We start from the raw sequence: 17399 nt of genomic DNA, 5'->3' as shown, positions 1-17399 counted from the left end.
GTGGGGCCTGCCTGGTGTTTTTATATGAGTAGAATGTGTGCTTTTATATAAAATGCATCTCTGGGTTATTTGTGGGGCATAGAAATTCGTTCATTTCCCCCCGATAGATAGATAGATAGACAGATAGATAGATAGATAGTCCGGCCCCCCACAAGGTCTGAGGGACAGTGGACCAGCCCCCTGCTGAAAAAGTTTGCTGACCCCTGAGTATATATAATAAGGGTTATATAATAAGGGTTATTTCTTAAACCCCGTGTTGCTGTATAATATGCTCCACTCTCATCTACACATGAGAAAAAGGAAAATACATTTGAGTTGTGGGTGAGGAAAAAACAATGCATGGAGGAACAAGGAGATGTTGTGTTGCAGGCAGAAACAGAGCTATAGAAAAGATGACTGAGAAGAAGAATGGGCCTCTTGAGTGAAGCAGGAAGAGCACGCAAGCCCCATTCATTCTAGGCAATCAACCTCCTGAAGCAAGACATTTCTTCCACAGGGCAGGCATATCCTGATCAATTGTTCAAGAAACAATGAGAAAGGATTGGCCATCTTAGGCAACCCCCTTTCCAAAGCTCTGAAACACGGCAGAAGAAAGCATGACGAGAGGCACTCAGCGGCCACATGCACACATTGAACACCTGGGCGTTCATATTTGCATAGAGCCCCTTCACAGAAACCTAGATTTGTAGAGTTGGAAGGGACCACGAAATGTCATCTAGTCCAGCCCCCTGGCATGCAGGAATAGTTTGCCCAATAATTATAATTGTAATAGTAATTGTAATTATTTATTTATACCCCGCCCATCTGGTTGAGTTTCCCTGGCCACTCTGGGCGGCTCCCAATCGAGTGCTAAAAACAATACAGCATTAAATTTTAAAAACTTCCCTAAACAGGGCTGCCTTCAAATGTCTTTTAAATATAAGATAGCTACTTATTTCCTTCACATCTGAAGGATGGGCGCCACTACCGAGAAGGCCCTCTTTCTGGTTCCCTGTAACCTCACTTCTTGCAATGAGGGAGCCACCAGAAGGCCCTCGGCGCTGGATCTCAGTGTCCGGGCAAAACGATGGGGGTGGAGACGCTCATTCAGGTGTACAGGACCGAGGCCGTTTAGGGCTTTAAAGGTCAGCGCCAACACTTTCAATTGCGCTCAGAAACGTACTGAGAGCCAATGCAGATCTCTCAGGACCAGTGTTATGTGGTCCCGGCGGCCGCTCCCAGTCACAAGTCTAGCTGCCGCATTCCGGATTAATTGCAGTTTCCGGGTCACCTTCAAAGGTAGCCCCAATGTGTAGGACTTGAACTCGCGACCCTGAGATTAAGAGCCTCATGCTCTTTCTTTGTGAGAAATTCTGTGTATCTACTTCAGTAAGTGCATAGGGCCCCTTCTCGCACGGATAACCCTTTCCCCTTCAAATATGGGGGTATTTTTGTGATACTCTAGTACACTGTGAGGGGCGGATGAAACTTGTCAGCCTGGGAAGGTAGCCCATCAAGGAGAAGGAAAATGGATCCTAAACCTCTGCTGCCTTGTAGGCTATCTTCGGAAGAAGAAAATGCTAAAGAGGAAACCCTACACAAATCTGGAGTCAAGTCCCTAAGATGTTTGGATGGCACCTTCTACACCTCCTTCCCGCAACTCCAGCAGCCAAGCTGGTGCCAGATGTATCATTCTGTTTTTCTTTGGACCACATCTGGGCAGCCTCCATACACACTGCCCAGGCTTGCACCCGGGAAGGTCACTTTGGTGCTGCTTACAGCGCAGTTCGACTTCACCCCTGGAGGTGCACTCCATTGTTTCTGGAGACAGACAGCTGCCAACAATGGCACACTAAGAAAAAAGCACACCAAGAACTCAGGCCAATGTAAGTTTCAATAGTGGGAGTGGTCCACTCCCACTATTGAAACTTACATTGGCCTGAGTTCTTGATGTGCTTTTTTTCTTTGATATATTCACCGTATTTTTCGCTCTATAAGACGCACCAGACCATAAGATGCACCTAGTTTTTGGAAGAGGAAAACAAGAAGAAAAAAATTCTGAATCCCAGAAGCCAGGACAGCAAGCGGGATCACTGCGCAGTACTGGCTTATGGGATAGCAGCGCGCAGCCTCTGCTCAGGGAAAAGCCCCCAAGAGCCGCACGCACGCTCCACACGGCTCTTTAAAGGGAGCGCTGAGCAGAGCCTCCCGCCTACATTCGCTCCATAAGACGCACACACATTTCCCCTTACTTTTTAGGAGGGGAAAAGTGCGTCTTATAAAGCGAAAAATACCGTAAATAACAAGAACTCCAACTTATTTAACAATTGCACACTGGCATTTATTCCCGTAATACATGGTTATCAACAGACACCCATACATTTGGCACAAAATGACACTAACTCACTTTGGTAGCTATTCCTATTATGAATATAATGCGGAGAGCAAGAGAATTGTTTAAAAACCCAGAGAAAACACTGGTGCTGGGTGACAGGAGACACAGTGATGCATACTTCTTATTTCTTCATATCTGCGGGGCATCTAAAGCAGAACTCTCCCCCCAATGGCATCTTGCACCAACCCAACGGCATCTTGCTCTTTCTGTTCATTCCAACACTGATGTTGCATTCAAAGGCAGCAGCAAAGGGAAAACACAGCAGTTGTTTTGTGTTAAGGCAGCCCCTTCAGTGGTCCTACGATGATTTTAAACAGCAAATCACTGGGAAACTATGAAAATAGGGAAATGGGCAGATAAACTTGGGCCTCTGCCATGTTTCAGCTAAGCCATGTAATGGAGTTATTTATATGGTTAGGCAAACTTTGCAAAGGGCAGGCTTTTTTACTTGTTTCCTCAAACTAAACATTATTTTTTTTTAATCTGAAGGGGGAGGGAGCAGAAAGGAATGTGCTGGTCAGTTCAGGCCATCCTTTTTTTCTGGGAAGTTTTAGAGGCAGAATTTAACTCACAATGTCATTTTTTGGATGGTGTGATGTTGTGTCAAAGACTGCAGCATACTAACCAATTCTAACTTTTAAATTCCCATGCCTTTTTCTACGTTGACCAGCCATGTATCTAAAAAAAAGGCACCCTGCAGCATTTGAGAAGAATGGAGAGACCCACTAGAAACAGAGGTTTCAGAAGCATGCTCTGAAACCCATTTTTCCAATACCCCACTTTTGATGTAATGGCCCTTAGATTTTCTTATTATCAGTAACAAATCCAGAGTGAGAGACTAGGGCAATGTCCATTGCTTCCAGAAACTCTCGTCTGCTGTTGCTTCTTTTTTATACATTGCTGGGAGATATTTTCAATACATTAAGCAGTATAGAAACTAAATAGTTTTTTTAAAAAAATAATCAAATCACAGCAGCCAACAGGAAGGATATGGAGAAGGTAAGAATGCAGCTCAATCCAGTACAGTCATACCTCGGGTTAAATATGCTTCGGGATGAATATTTTCGGGTTGCGCTCCGTGGCAACCCAGAAGTAACGGAGCACATTACTTCCAGGTTCCACCGCTCGCGCATGCGCAGATGCTCAAAATGACGTCACGTGCATGCGTGGAAGCGGTGGATTGCGTTCGCGGGTTGCATTCACTTCAGGATGCGAACGGGACTCCGGAACGGATCCCGTTCACATCCAGAGGTACCACTGTACAGTCATGCTTCATGTTACATTCTTTCAGGATATGTCCCACAGCGACCTGGAAGTACAGTGGTGCCCCGCAAGACAAATGCCCCGCAAGACGAAAAACTCGCTAGACGAAAGGGTTTTCCATTTTGGAGGCGCTTCGCAAGACGAATTTCCCTATGGGCTTCTTTGCAAGACGAAAACGTCTTGCGAATCTTGCAAGTTTTTTCCCTTTTTTCCCCCTTTTTCTAAGCCGCTAAGCCACTAATAGCCGCTTAGCCACTAAGCCGCTAAGCTGCTAATAGGGGTGCTTTGCAAGACGAAAAAACCGCAAAACGAAGAGACTCGCGGAACGAATTAATTTCGTCTTGCGAGGCACCACTGTACTGGAAAGGGTTACTTCTGGGTTTTGGCACTCGCGCATGCACAGACACACAAAATGACATCACGTGCATGTGCAGAAGCAGCAAATTGCAACCCACACATGTACCAATGCACCGCTGCGCGTTGCGTTCCTTTCATGTTCCGAACGGGCCTCCGGAACGGATCCCGTTCACAACCAGAGGTACCACTGTATAAGTAACTTCTGCGGGTTCGTGGTAGCGGGAGCTTAGGTGATAGTAGAGTGTGAGCTCTGGCTGGAGGGCTGTGGCAGGCAGAGCGCTGCTCCACTTGGGCACAGTGAACAGCCTCCTCTGTTTTACATGGAAAAATCCAGAAGGGAAGTAATGCTTGACCTGTATCGGGCAGCATGGTAACGGTCACATGTGCCACTGTGCTACATGCATATGAACTGCTGTGGCAATGTGGCACCTGGAGATTGCTGTGAGCTGCTTGGTCGATGTGGAGGATGTCTCTGCTGAGTCTGAACAAGCGCCACAGGACTTCACACCCACACCACCTAAGATTCCACCTCATGTCCATTTGAGACCTTCTTATGACAGGAAAAATTGCACATAAATCTGATGAGATCAAAGGCTCACATCCAGCAAATACTGGACTGCTGTTGTGCAACTAATTACATCCTGGATTGTTCTTTCCCCACCCTCCATTTCCATTTGTTCCATCTTTAGCTGCAAGCTCCCAGCCAAGGATTTCATTGTTTCTTTCTGGAGGGCACATTAAAAATGATTATTATAGGAAGGGAGGATCCCAGTCGGAGCAATGGATTGTAGCCATCCCTTTAGATGGAGCTAATTAACTGCAGTTCATAGTTGAAAGCAAACTCAGTCACCTCACTTGATGCATGTGACGCTGCTGTTTGGCAGCTGACATACAAGCCAGTCCCCAGTTTTCAGGACAGTTTGTAGCACAATCAACTGCACACTGGACAATGCCAATTTCCCAGTGGCTGCCTCACAGATCTTGGGTCCACACAGTTCTATTTTTAATAGCAGTTCCCAGCTGATTGTGTCTGATCAACTGAGGTGTTTTTGCTCATAAAAGGTGATGAATACCAAAACATATACACATATACAAGCGATTGCCTGATCCAGGAACCACCTCTGTCCATAATTCTGCATACGTAATAAAAGCAAATATTGTGCGACCTGCACGACACTTCTTAGTCCGTCCAGGCTGAACCTGCCGACATGAAAGGAAAGCAGCCCAAGACAGTCTCCTAAGTGGGAGGATTTTATAGCTTCCTTTCATTTTATTAGAGTTGAGATGGAGTGACGGATCCAAACACAGAACCAAAACCAGACAATTCTCCCCTAAACACTTGTTAATCCTGCACGCACTTTGCTAATGATCTGAAGTGCAGTCACCATCTCCAGACACTCAACAGTTGTGGTAGTGGTGGTTTTCTTAAACTCAGTTTTCTGTGTTGTTGTTTTTTTGGTTGTTTGGCCAGTTGTCAAATGCGAAAGAAATTTGACCAAACCTACTGCAAAATCCAATCTGGGATGGGGTTTTGAGGGGTGGGGGTTGCTCTGAGCACTTTTCACTGCATTCTAACTTTGGCGTGAACCCGAAAACTGTGAAAACAGGGTACTGGGGAGAAAGACATACGAATCAGATATCTAGGTCCAATTCAAACAATATCCAGCAAAGCTTTACTCTCCAATGTAATGAACTCCATCCTTTCAAGACAGCTCCAGTTTTGACCACATCTAACTAAAAAAAATTATTAACTAGAACCTTTTCTAATAGCAGGAATACACCAGACCTGCCACTGGAACCAAAAGAGACAGAATTAGAACTACTTGCATCAAAGCACCCCATTTCAGCCTCCAGGCCTTCCAAAGAGGACGGGAAGCAGACTGACACTTTGGAGGGGGTGGAGAATGAGAAACCACAGGAAACCCAACGAAATGCCTTCCAGGATAGTTCTCTAAAATTGCTGAGACCTATAGAGACATTCAGGGACGCGGGTGGCGCTGTGGTCTAAACCACTGAGCCTAGGGCTTGGCGATCGGAAGGTTGGTGGTTCGAATCCCGCCGGAGTGAGCTTCCGTTGCTCGGTCCCAGCTCCTGCCAACCTAGCAGTTCGAAAGCACGTCAAAGTGCAAGTAGATAAATAGGTATCACTTTGGCAGGAAGGTAAACAGTGTTTTCGCGCGCTGCTCTGGTTTCGCCAGAAGCAGCTTAGTCATGCTGGCCACATGACCCAGAAAAACTGTCTGCGGACCAATGTCTGCTCCCTCGGCCAGTAAAGCGAGATGAGCGCAGCAACCCCAGTCGTTCGCGACTGGACTTAACTGTCAGGGGTCCCTTTACCTTTACCTTTATAGAGACATTCATCTTCCCTTCTTAACTGCACAACCATGCATCCTGGTTTGTTAATTTACTTTGAGTAAGAAGATACCAACTTCAAATGTCTTTTTAAAGTCACATTGAGTATTTAGCCCAGCCCTGTGCCCCCTGCATTAGGTTATGTGGCACAAATAGAGGCTTAAGCCACAACAATCACAGAGCCCAGAAAAGGCTTCCACAGTCTTGTGCCTGAAAGGCTCACATTTCCATCAGCTCCAGCCAACATGGTCAATGATCAGGGATGATGGTAGTTATAGCCTAACCACATCTGGAGGTTGGGGGAGGGTGGTCTAGATGCAGTATTTCTCAATTTGGGGTACCCAGCTGTTTTTCGATTACAACTCCCATCATCCCTAGCTAGCAGGATCAGTGGTCAGGGATGATGGGAGTTGTAGTCCAACAACAGCTGAGGATCCAAGTTTGAGAAACACTGGGACACTAGAGGGTTTTCCCTCAGATATGGGAAAACCAGGTTCATACGCCCGTTCAGCCACAAAGCACACAGGGCAAGTCACTTTCTCAGCCTAGCCCTGCGGCGGGAATGTAAATAGCATTTCCGTGCGGTGCTCTAGTTCGCCAGAAGCGGCTTAGTCATGCTGGCCACATGACCCGGAAGATGTACGCCAGCTCCCTCGGCCAATAAAGCGAGATGAGCGCCGCAACCCCAGAGTCGGCCATGACTGGACCTAATGGTCAGGGGTCCCTTTACCTTTACTAGGGGGCAAAATGGCCCAAAAAATAATCTTTGTAATTCACAGCCACTAAAAGCTTGTCTGCACACATGAGCATAGCCATGATTTTGTTAGGGTGGGGGGTTAAGGAAATCACAGGTAAAAATACCCTCCTGAACAGAATATTACAGGGGAAATGCTTCTACTGGGGTGGGCAGAACTTCCATAAAAATAATGTTTGTGGATCTAGCTGCACCCCTCCCCCACTGGCTACACCCATGCCTGGACAGCAATTTTATGATGCCTTCAAAAGATTTTCAGGCCTAACTTTGGGCAGACTTGAAAGAGTTTCAGAGCTGAAGACTCTCTATGTGTTTGTGATGTTTGTCTTGGTTATGGGGACACAGTACGTAAGAAGCTGTTCTTGGTTTATCTTAGGGATACCGTTTACATTCATACAAGAAAAACAGTTAAAATGCACCGAGCACCAAAATTTTGGAAGTTAATAGTGTCTACTCAGTCACAAGCAATAGTACATACAATGAAGAAGAAAAATATCCCCTTACCTTCATAGCAAGGCATTAACCGTTTGCCATTGGACCCTAGATTGGGTGGGATGATGTTGCAGAAACCGTGAGGAAGGATGTACTCTGTCTCATAGTAGACATTCTTCCAACGGTGTGCACAGGCCTACGGTAAGCAAACCAGATGGGGGAAATTAATGCTTATACCTGGATCCAGAAAATCAGCGCCTGGAGGCAGAAAGTGTCCCCTCCCCCCCCAAAAAAAAGAGTTGAAGATGGTAAGACAGAGGGATCATTCCCTGTTCTATGCACACTCCACCTCCATGCATAGGTTTGGCAGATGTGTGTGGTGCTTCAGAAAGCTGCGAACCCTATTTCACTAGTAGGCAACAGCTGGACAAAAAGGGAAAGGAAATGATGACACTATCTTCAGCACACTCTTATGGGCATCAGGGTGTGTCTCCATTCTTTAAAAAGCATTACTGAAGCAATGAAAGCTTTTGAACTTTTCAAATTAAAACTAAACAAGAAAAAAAATAGATTATGGAATACCCAGGTTCATCTCCTTTTGTTATCTAGATAGATACAGGAAGTAAGTCGCCTTGCAAGCTGTATTATCCTCATACCTTATTAGTAAGGAGATGTGGTAAGGTAAATAATTTGACTCTGGCCTTCAGTGTTCTCATCTGCCTTTGCGGTCCCTTCCTAATTTATTTCTCCACCTCTTCATTCCACTGTCCAGCCTCAAAAATTATTCCAAGGCAGAAGGAACATCTCCAGATGTGAGTCAGCCCAGAGTGTTCCTCACAGCTGGAAGTCTATTCCCTAAAGGAAGACAGCCATGGCCACCACTGTCTATACCTTCCACATCCTTGGGTCCCCAAATGTTGTTGGACTACAACTCCCATCATCCCTAGCTAGCAGGACCAGTTGTCAGGGATTGTGGGTGTTGTAGTCCAACAACATCTGGGGACCCAAAGCTGGTCTATGCCCTAATAGCCCTGGGAACATTATCACACAAGCTTCAGGCTTGTTTAGTTCGAATGAGCTGTGCTCAGCAATGCAAATGCTTTTATTTACTGAATTAAGCTATTTATCACACAAGCCTATCAATGCCCGTGGTCCTAAGGGTTTCTGTGAAGCTCTCTGATGTCAGAGCGAGGAATGCAATTCTACAAAGGATGTTTATAATGGCACTCAGCTTTGACAGCCAGATGTATGTAAGGAAGCCTGGAAGAAACTGAAGTCAAGTTATTTGCTCTTTTAAGTAGACTCAGTTATCGTTTCAATTCCCAACACACACTGCATTCAGAATTTGGTTTTAGAAAAAATAATCATGAAATATTTATATCTAGAGTGTTCAGGAAATAGCTTCTCTCATGGAGCATTTCCACTGCAAATACAACACACAGATATACGGTTTAATGGAAGACAGTATCCTACAGACATCCAGTGTCAAGGCCAACTTTCTGCAAGCCTCCCCTAGGAAACCAGTGAGGAAAGCATGTCACAAGGAGGAAGGAATCTTGACTGCAAAGAAAATTTATATCCAATGCAAATCGTGGAAACAAAAGGCCCCTTTAAATTATGACTAAGTAACTAAAGTCTCACAATTCCTCATTTGTAGATTTATCTTCCACATCAGGAAAAAACTGCCAATGACCTACACCAGTTCCTCAACTTAAACTCTCTCAGAGGAGCATTCACGGCTGCTATAAATGGAGAAGATCAGCAGCGATTCTCTGGCACCACCAGCTCAGAAATGAAAATTTTGAGCCAAACGCAGGAGGAGGGAAGGGGGGGGGACTGATCCCATCTCACCCAAATGACCTAAAATTTACAGCCAAAAGTGTACAACAAGGCTGCTGACATAAGAAGTCACCTTATAAGCCCAGTGTTATCTACTCCACCAAGAGCCAATGCAGTACGCTCAAGATTTTTTGGACTACAACTCCCATCAGCCCAAAGCATTTTTGATCAATGGTCAGTGATGATGGAAGCTATAGTTCCAAACATACGGAAAGCATTATGTTGGCTACCGAAGGTCTGACTCACAGTGGCTCTCTGTGGTCTCAGGCAAAGGTCTTTCACTTCAGCTGCTACTGGGGATGGTAGAGATCTAACCTTGGACCTTCTGCATGTAGTCTGCCACTGAGCTAGGGTCCCTCCTATAAACAAACCCTTGATCAACAATAGTTCTGTCAAGCAAACTCCCCCTTCTGCCTTAACCACAGTTAAGAGAAACAACAGCCCTATTCACCGTGGTCAACCACTACCCATGTCTAGATTGGTAAACAATCACCAAATGGGCTTCACATCCCACACAAGGGAAACTGTGGTTAGTGTTAACCGTGGTTAAGGGTGAGTATTGATGTTTTTCTTAACCATGGTAAAGCTTAGGGGGAGGGGTTTGTTCCAGAGAAAGTGAAATCTCAAGGCTGATTCCTACTGGGGGAATCTCTGTGCTTGTCTAGGGCAAGTTCTTGGCAGAGACAAGATGGAACCAGGGGCTTCCTTATTCACAATTCACACAGTCACTGCCATATACCAGGTCCCATGGGAATATTAAACTATTGGAATATAATGAGCATAAAGAATGTCCTATCTATCCACTGACTAAATGAGCGAGTGGAAGCAGGAATTGATTAAAGTTCAGCTTGGGTGCTTTATCTTAAATCAGTGGTTTTCAACCAGTGTGCTATGGCACCCTGGCGTGCCTTGAATGATGGTCAGGGCTGCTGCGGGCAACACTGGCCTCTGTCCCACTTTCCTTCCCTCCCTCCTCTGATGCCCTCTTGCATCTCTGCCTCCCAAAGGCTTGCACAGCTGTTTGTTGCAGCAGCCCTGGCTACAAGCTCCCCAGGTGAATGGTGTCTCTGGGTCTGGGCAAAGGGGGGTTTCCCAGGCCTCTGTGGGGCAGTGTGAAGAGGAACCTCTCTGGGGCAGAGGGGGGGCAGCTCAGAGATCAGGGGCGGCAGTTGCTGCTGCCCAGAGGACTCCCAAGGAGAGGAGAGCAGAGAGAAGGCTGAGGGAACACTCCACAAGGGAGGGAGTTTGAAAAAGGGTGAGAGGCTGCCAGTTCTGCAGGCTCCTGAGCCCCACAGAGGTGCCACAGAAAGAATGTCGTTGGACAAGAGAGCTGTGGACTCAAAAAGGTTGAAAACCTCTATCTTAAATATTTATTACATGTATTGTTTCTTATAAGAACCTTCCAGAGCTCTTCTGTCCAAGGTCTTCTGACCAGCTCCACACCTGACTAGTCTCAGCAACTGAGCATCAGACTTTCCAGACCATTCAATGGATATTTTCTTCAAGTAACAACAAGGCTTTTATGTGAACTCAGATACCCAACCATGAAGAGATCACTTCACATTCTGAATTTGATAAACAAGCCTCTTATAGACTTACAGGGTGGCATTCAAACTCAAACCACCTACATATAGGAAGCTGCACTGAAGTTAGAGGTTTAGTTGTTTGGCTGTTTCAAATAAGTTTAGAATGGAAATACTTCTTTTTGTTATTATTAATTTTACATGTAAGTATTAACAAAGAGGAGAGAAACAGTGTATTAAAAATAAAGAAAAAGAAATAAAATGACAACAATACCACCAGCTCACATTAGGAATACACAGAAATTCTTTCTGACGAGGAAAAGAAACAAACTGCATGATAAATAGTGCAGGTGCTTGGTGAAAGAACAAGATTAAAGGATGCCTGGCTTTTCTCCAAGATTTAATGCACTATCCCCAGTTACTTTTCCAGTGCAAATAAGATAATGAATTTTACAACTGTAGCATGGAGGAACGAGGAACTTCTATTGTATTACTGAGACACTTAAATTAATACAAACACTAACTCTCATGTTGATATTTCAAAATCCAAGCGGCTTTCTAAAATTATATTTTAAGCTCATGCTGTCAGCACTTTATTCATCTCTGGTTTTCTATTTAGCTTTCTATCTCAAACTGATATTTAACAGAACCATGTTTTACTGGAGCACCGACAGACTTGTGAAGGTCTCTGTTTATTGACTCATTTAACCAATCACGCCTTAGGACGAAACTCTCGATACCCACCATTATGATCAAAATTAGTTTCAATAAATATGAGACTAGAACAGCAGCACAACATTCTCCAGGTTTCATTATGCTGTAGAATCATAGAATTGTTGGAAGGAACCATAAGGGTCATCTTGTCTAACCCCCGGAATACAAGAATATTTTGCTCAATGTGGGGCTCAAACCCACAACCCTGAGATTAAAAGTCTTATTTATGCTCTTTCCCTGAGGGACAATGTGTGTACAAACAGGGCAGGTATTGTTGCAACAGCTGCTAAAACCAGAAGGTCTTTTGGGGCGGGAGGGGTTCCAAAAATATTTGCAAAACATTGCAAGTAATTTTGGATCACCATTGCTTGAGCTGACTGTCACATCATATGCACTAATTATGTCACAAACATTGGTAACGGCAGCTAAGGACCATGGAATGAGTGTGGACAGTCACACTGTTCCTCTGCAGAATAATCCTCACCAGTTCATGCTCATCACTGATGCTCCTTAGCACAGAAAAATACCAACTCCTGCTGATTTCAGTAGTTAACTTCTGATACCAGAAGGACCAGCCACAAAACTAGGTATGCATGTCTATAAGTGTACCAAAATCCTTCTACTTAATATTTAGCTTTAGCATGCATTAGGTTTATTGTAGAATTACGACATGACGTATAATGAATCTGTCTATAGGTACACACATAACATCTACTCGTGGCACCACTAATTTCATGCTTTTTAAAAGAAGAAGAAAGAAGACCCGACTCATTCATAGGAATACAAAGTGCTATTCATTCTGTTCCAAGTCCTAAAGCCTTCACCACTTTTAAGAGGAAGCCCTCGAGGGGGACAGAAGCAGGTGTAACTCCTTTGAGGCCGCCTTTCCAGAAGAAAGCTTTGTCCCCAGGACCCTATTTGCCTTCCTCTTAAAGGATGTGAAAATACAGAGTTAGCTGGATTCTGTCAATCACCGGCACAGCAAATTAATTCGCACGCATTACTACCGGCAACAGCGTGACACTTCACATTTTGATGGGATGAAGGGAACAGCAAACTTACCAGGATACTTCCCCCAGGTGTGGGCTGCCTTGCCAGACTTACACCCATCCATTCATCGTCTCTGTCCTCCTTGCATGTCTTTCCACAGGTCATTCCTTGAACATTCGCTAGAATGAATGCAGGAGCAAGGGTGGAAGTTAATAAGGGAGGAAGATGGCATTTGTTTATTTCCACAGTGATCACACAAGTAAGTTTACATAGTTATTTATCACATATCTGGTGAATTCAGGATGAATCCATGTGGGCATACTATCCTCTTCAATGGCAATGGAAAATAAAAGGAACGCATAAATAGAAATAAGTTTTTCTCCCTTTCTCACAGAAGCAGAATCTGGGGTCATCTAAGTAAGCTGAATGATGAAATATTTGAAAGCCCAAAGAAGAACTTCCTCACAGAGTTTGCTGATCAATTATGGATTTGCAAATTTGATACCACAAGGAAAAGCAGCTGTAATAGTTCACCCATTGCCAACTTCCAAGAGTTTTGGATCAAGACCCCAAAATGTATTAGCATTTTTTGCTCATTATGTGGCAATGGAGGGAGAATTGGAAGGTTCATGATTTGCTCCCATGACATATCAGTCCTGGTTTTCTTTTACAGCTAGCTAAGGGGAGGGGAACTGAGTTAAGACAAAAATGTATAAAGGAAATAGAATTTTTTTATTACACTTAAATGAGTATTTCATATGTATTTACACTGCTTTAAATCCTGAATGGGCTAAACACATTTTAACAAAGTCTTTCTCTGTGGCCATATCAGAAACATATCATTACAGGCTTTGACTTCTGATTTGCAATTATTTAAAGGAGAAGCATAAAACACTTCAACATGCATAACAGGTCCTGAAGAGAACCTGGCAGTACCACAGCATGACTAACGATGAGAAGCTTCTCTTCTCAAATAATATTTCCTGTATCCTCCATCTGAGAAATACTGATTGTCAAAAGCCTCCAGTAAGGCACAGATCTAAGTTTCTTGTAGTGCAACTGTAGTCATAGTAGGGTCGGGAGACGTTCCGCATGCAGTGAAGCCCTAAGGCTCTTGAGAACGAGAAATTTTTCAAAACAGAGTTTGCATATAAACTTAAAACAGGGTAGACCCATACATACCTCGGCCCATATCCAGTTCTGTGCATCTCCTGTCAGGGTTAGTGTGAACACGACATTTAAACACAGCTCCTGGGGACTTAAGAGAGGCACTGTATTTAGACTCTGCCTTTGGGGCGCCAACCAAAACCCTGGAAATTGAGAGCAAAGGAATGTTTCATTAACGCTACAAGAAGGAAATGAATGCACACAAGTTGCACAGTAACAGCTCGCTCTCATTGACAGGCTATGCTTTCCCAACACCCTTAGGAAGCTATGATCCAAGATACATGTGCAAGGCAAGGCATTTTCCTTTAATAAAACCATGAATTATTTAAAGGAGCTAAGAATGCACAATACGATCTCTAGCTCCACCCCCCACCCCAATATAAGCTTTTGGGAAAGAATGAAAATTAACAACAGCAACTATGTATGCATTCTCTCGCCACCCAGCCCCCACTCCTCAGCTATAAATATGAGCACTCCTCAACCCAGAAGAACGAACGTGGAACATTCATTAAAATGGTCTGAGATTGAAGTACAGTGGTACCTCGGTTTACGAACTTAATCCATTCCGGAAGTCCATTCTTAAACCGAAACCGTTCTTAAACCAAGGCGCGCTTTCCCTAATGAGACCTCCTGCTGCCGGTGCCCTTACACCGTTCGGCTTCCATTCTTAGACTGAGGTAAAGTTCGCAAACCGGGACACTACTTCCGATTTTGCGGAGTTCATAAACTGAATAGTTCATAAACAGGGCTGTTCTTAAACCGAGGTGCCACTGTACACCCTGTGGGTGTGAGCTTAATCTGTGATGTAAAAGATTTTCCAAGTCTGCTTTGATGCCATGTGGATGACAGCAAATAAGACTTAACACCTGTACATGCATTTCTCTGAGAAGACAAAATGTTTGCTAATTGGTTTTTTAAAAAAAAAAAATCAATAAAGTTTGGAAGAAGAAAGAAGAAGAAATTATGCTGGAAGTTGGGATGGGAGACTGCCCATTTTAGTTTCTCATTTTTCTGATCTTAAGTTTAGTTCTCCATATTTCCACTTCCATTTAATATTTTTTTTAAGTCATCTTGAAAAGTCGGCAGCCATTTAGTGTGAGTTTCTCCTATGTTTTTTGTCCCATACAAAGCATTTTGTATTCCATTTTGACTAATAGATGCACTCTTTGCCCTTAGTATACACATTTTTATAAGCATCACTTGGTTGGAGAACAGCACTGCAAAATTCAGAGCAGTGCAAATTTCAAAGGATGGCTGTTTTTCTGTTTGTATATTGTTTTGGAAAGTGCAAATTAGGTAGGTTAGCCTCTTAAGTGCGACCTGAATTGAATTTGTCCCCATAAGCAGATGCAAGAAACTCCATTTTTGTACTCAAGGTAAATGTGTGCATCATAATGCACACTCTGCAATAGGGTATCCAGGACATTTCCCTGCCTCAGGCAGAACAGCAAATGTTGCCCCCCCCCCCGCCGCCACCCTTAGCACAAATCAAAAAGCACTGTACCCAAGGCCAGTCAGGTTCTTGTGGCAAAAGAGGTGGAAAATCACACAAACACCTCTCCACCTCATTGCCTGCAAAAATACAACAATAAGTAAAGCAACTATTTGCTTCCTTTTCAAGAAACCCAAAATCTGCACCCTGCTCACTCTGTCTAACAACAGTGCTGGCTCTGCCCTCCAAAATTTGGTGAAAGAAAACTGGGACACTCATTTCATATCAGAAAGCAGAAATTGAATTCTTCTAATCAGCCCCTGTGGATTCTAGGTATATGGTAATCCAATGCGAGCAGATGAGGGTATCGCATTGCAAAAGTACCGCATTTTTCACCCTATAGGACGCACATTTTCCCCTCCAAAAATGAAGGGGAAATGTGTGTGCGTCATATGGGGTGAATGCAGGCTTTCGCTGAAGCCTGGAGAGCAAGAGGGGTTGGTGCGCAGCGACCCCTCTCGCTCTCCAGGCTTCAGGAAGCTCTGCGCAACCCTCAGGAGACCAGCTCCGAGGGTTGCGCAGAGCTGCCTGCAGTCCCGGGCTCAGCGCAGCTCTGTGCGGCCATCGGGAGCGGGGCGCGAAGTCCCGCCCGGCTCCCGGTGGCTGCGCAGAGCTGCCTGCAGTCCCGGGCTCAGCACACTTCTCCCCATCGCCAGCCCCACAAGCTCGGGGGACAGCGGGGAGGCGGAGCGCGCCTTCCCGCTGTTCCCCGACCTGGTTCTTCCCCCCCAAAAAACTATGTGTGTCCTATGGGCCGGTGCGTCCTATGGGGCGCAAAATACGGTAGCATCAATGTTTCCAGAAGCCTTTTTCTGGAATGGGCAAGAGCTTCAATAGGTTGCAAGTTTTTAAAGCCAAGCTAACACTCTGCCAGCTGAACTCATGTCTACCAATGTAACACAATTCAAATAGATATCAACAACAATTAGCTAAAACCAGAAGGCACATATAAAACATATCTGAGGAGAATTTTTCAGTTGCTTACATTCAAACTGAAAGGCATTTTACAAAGTGTCAGCCTATCTTATACAGTGGTACCTCAGGTTAAGAACTTAATTCGTTCTGGAGGTCCGTTCTTAACCTGAAACTGTTCTTAACCTGAGGTACTACTTTAGCTAATGGGGCTTCCCGCTGCCGCCGCGCCGCCGCCACACAATTTCTGTTCTCATCCTGAAGCAAAGTTCTTAACCCAAGGTACTATTTCTGGGTTAGCGGAGTCTGTAACCTGAAGCGTCTGTAACCTGAAGCGTCTGTAATCCGAGGTACCACTGTATGGGGAACTCAATGCCTATTTATATTACACTCCAAAACGAGTTGACTGGCCATTCCCTATCCCTAGGAACTCTGAGAATTGCAGTTCCTTAAGGGAGACGCGGGTGGCCCTGTGGTCTAAACCGCAGAGCCTAGGGCTTGCTGATCGGAAGGTCGGCAGTTCGAATCCCCACGATGGGGTGAGCTCCTGTTGTTTGAGCCCAGCTTCTGCCCATCTGCCAGTTCGAAAGCATGCAATGTGCGAGTAGATAAATAGGTACCATTCTGGCAGGAAGGTAAACGGTGTTTCCGTGCGCTGCTCTGGTTCGCCAGAAGCAGCTTAGTCATGCTGGCCACATGACCTGGAAACTGTCTGCGGACAAACACAGGCTCCCTTGGGCTATAGAGCGAGATGAGCACACAACCCCAGAGTCATCTGCGACTGGACCTAACGGTCAGGGGTCCCTTTACCTTTTAAGGGGGGTTAGCTGTCTCCTTACAACTAGTGGTGTGCTGAGAAACATGAAACTTAATAATAAATTCAAATTACAGTCTCAACATCTACAGTCCTCTATATGAGCATATGAATGTCTCAAGCTCTACACATTTATTTGTCTTATATATCTTTTCCTTCGTTTTACAGACTAGCTTCCTTCTTTTCCAATTGGCTACTAAGAGATCTCTTCTCTCCCCAGTGGTGAAAAGTGTGTTTAGATCCCTTTAAAGTAGCCAAGGCAAATACATAACTGTATTTAGCTGTAACAAGTCATGGAAATAGTTTCCTTACCAACCACTTACAATTTAAATTGTGAGCCCATACGCTGGTAATATTGCCATCAAAGTTTTCTTTTTCAATAATGTCAATAAATTTATATGAATGATGCTCCTTCA

General features: G+C 44.6%; 1 protein-coding gene across 1 annotated transcript in view; it reads right to left on the bottom strand.

Annotated features, from left to right (window-relative positions):
* Positions 1-17399, bottom strand: part of ITGA9 (integrin subunit alpha 9) — a 241922-nt gene that overhangs the window by 205095 nt on the left and 19428 nt on the right. Inside the window, exons 2-4 of the mRNA XM_081834755.1 lie at positions 13781-13908; positions 12671-12777; positions 7605-7728 (exon numbers count right to left, since the gene is read on the bottom strand). Coding sequence (XP_081690881.1) covers positions 7605-7728; positions 12671-12777; positions 13781-13908 — 359 coding nt within the window. The remainder of the gene's footprint in view (positions 1-7604; positions 7729-12670; positions 12778-13780; positions 13909-17399) is intronic.

This window comes from Podarcis erhardii (assembly GCF_964252035.2).
Source record: "Podarcis erhardii genome assembly, chromosome: 12".
Lineage (NCBI taxonomy): Eukaryota > Metazoa > Chordata > Lepidosauria > Squamata > Lacertidae > Podarcis > Podarcis erhardii.
The sequence above is the reverse complement of the archived record's forward strand: the minus strand, read 5'-3'. Positions and strand labels throughout refer to the sequence as shown.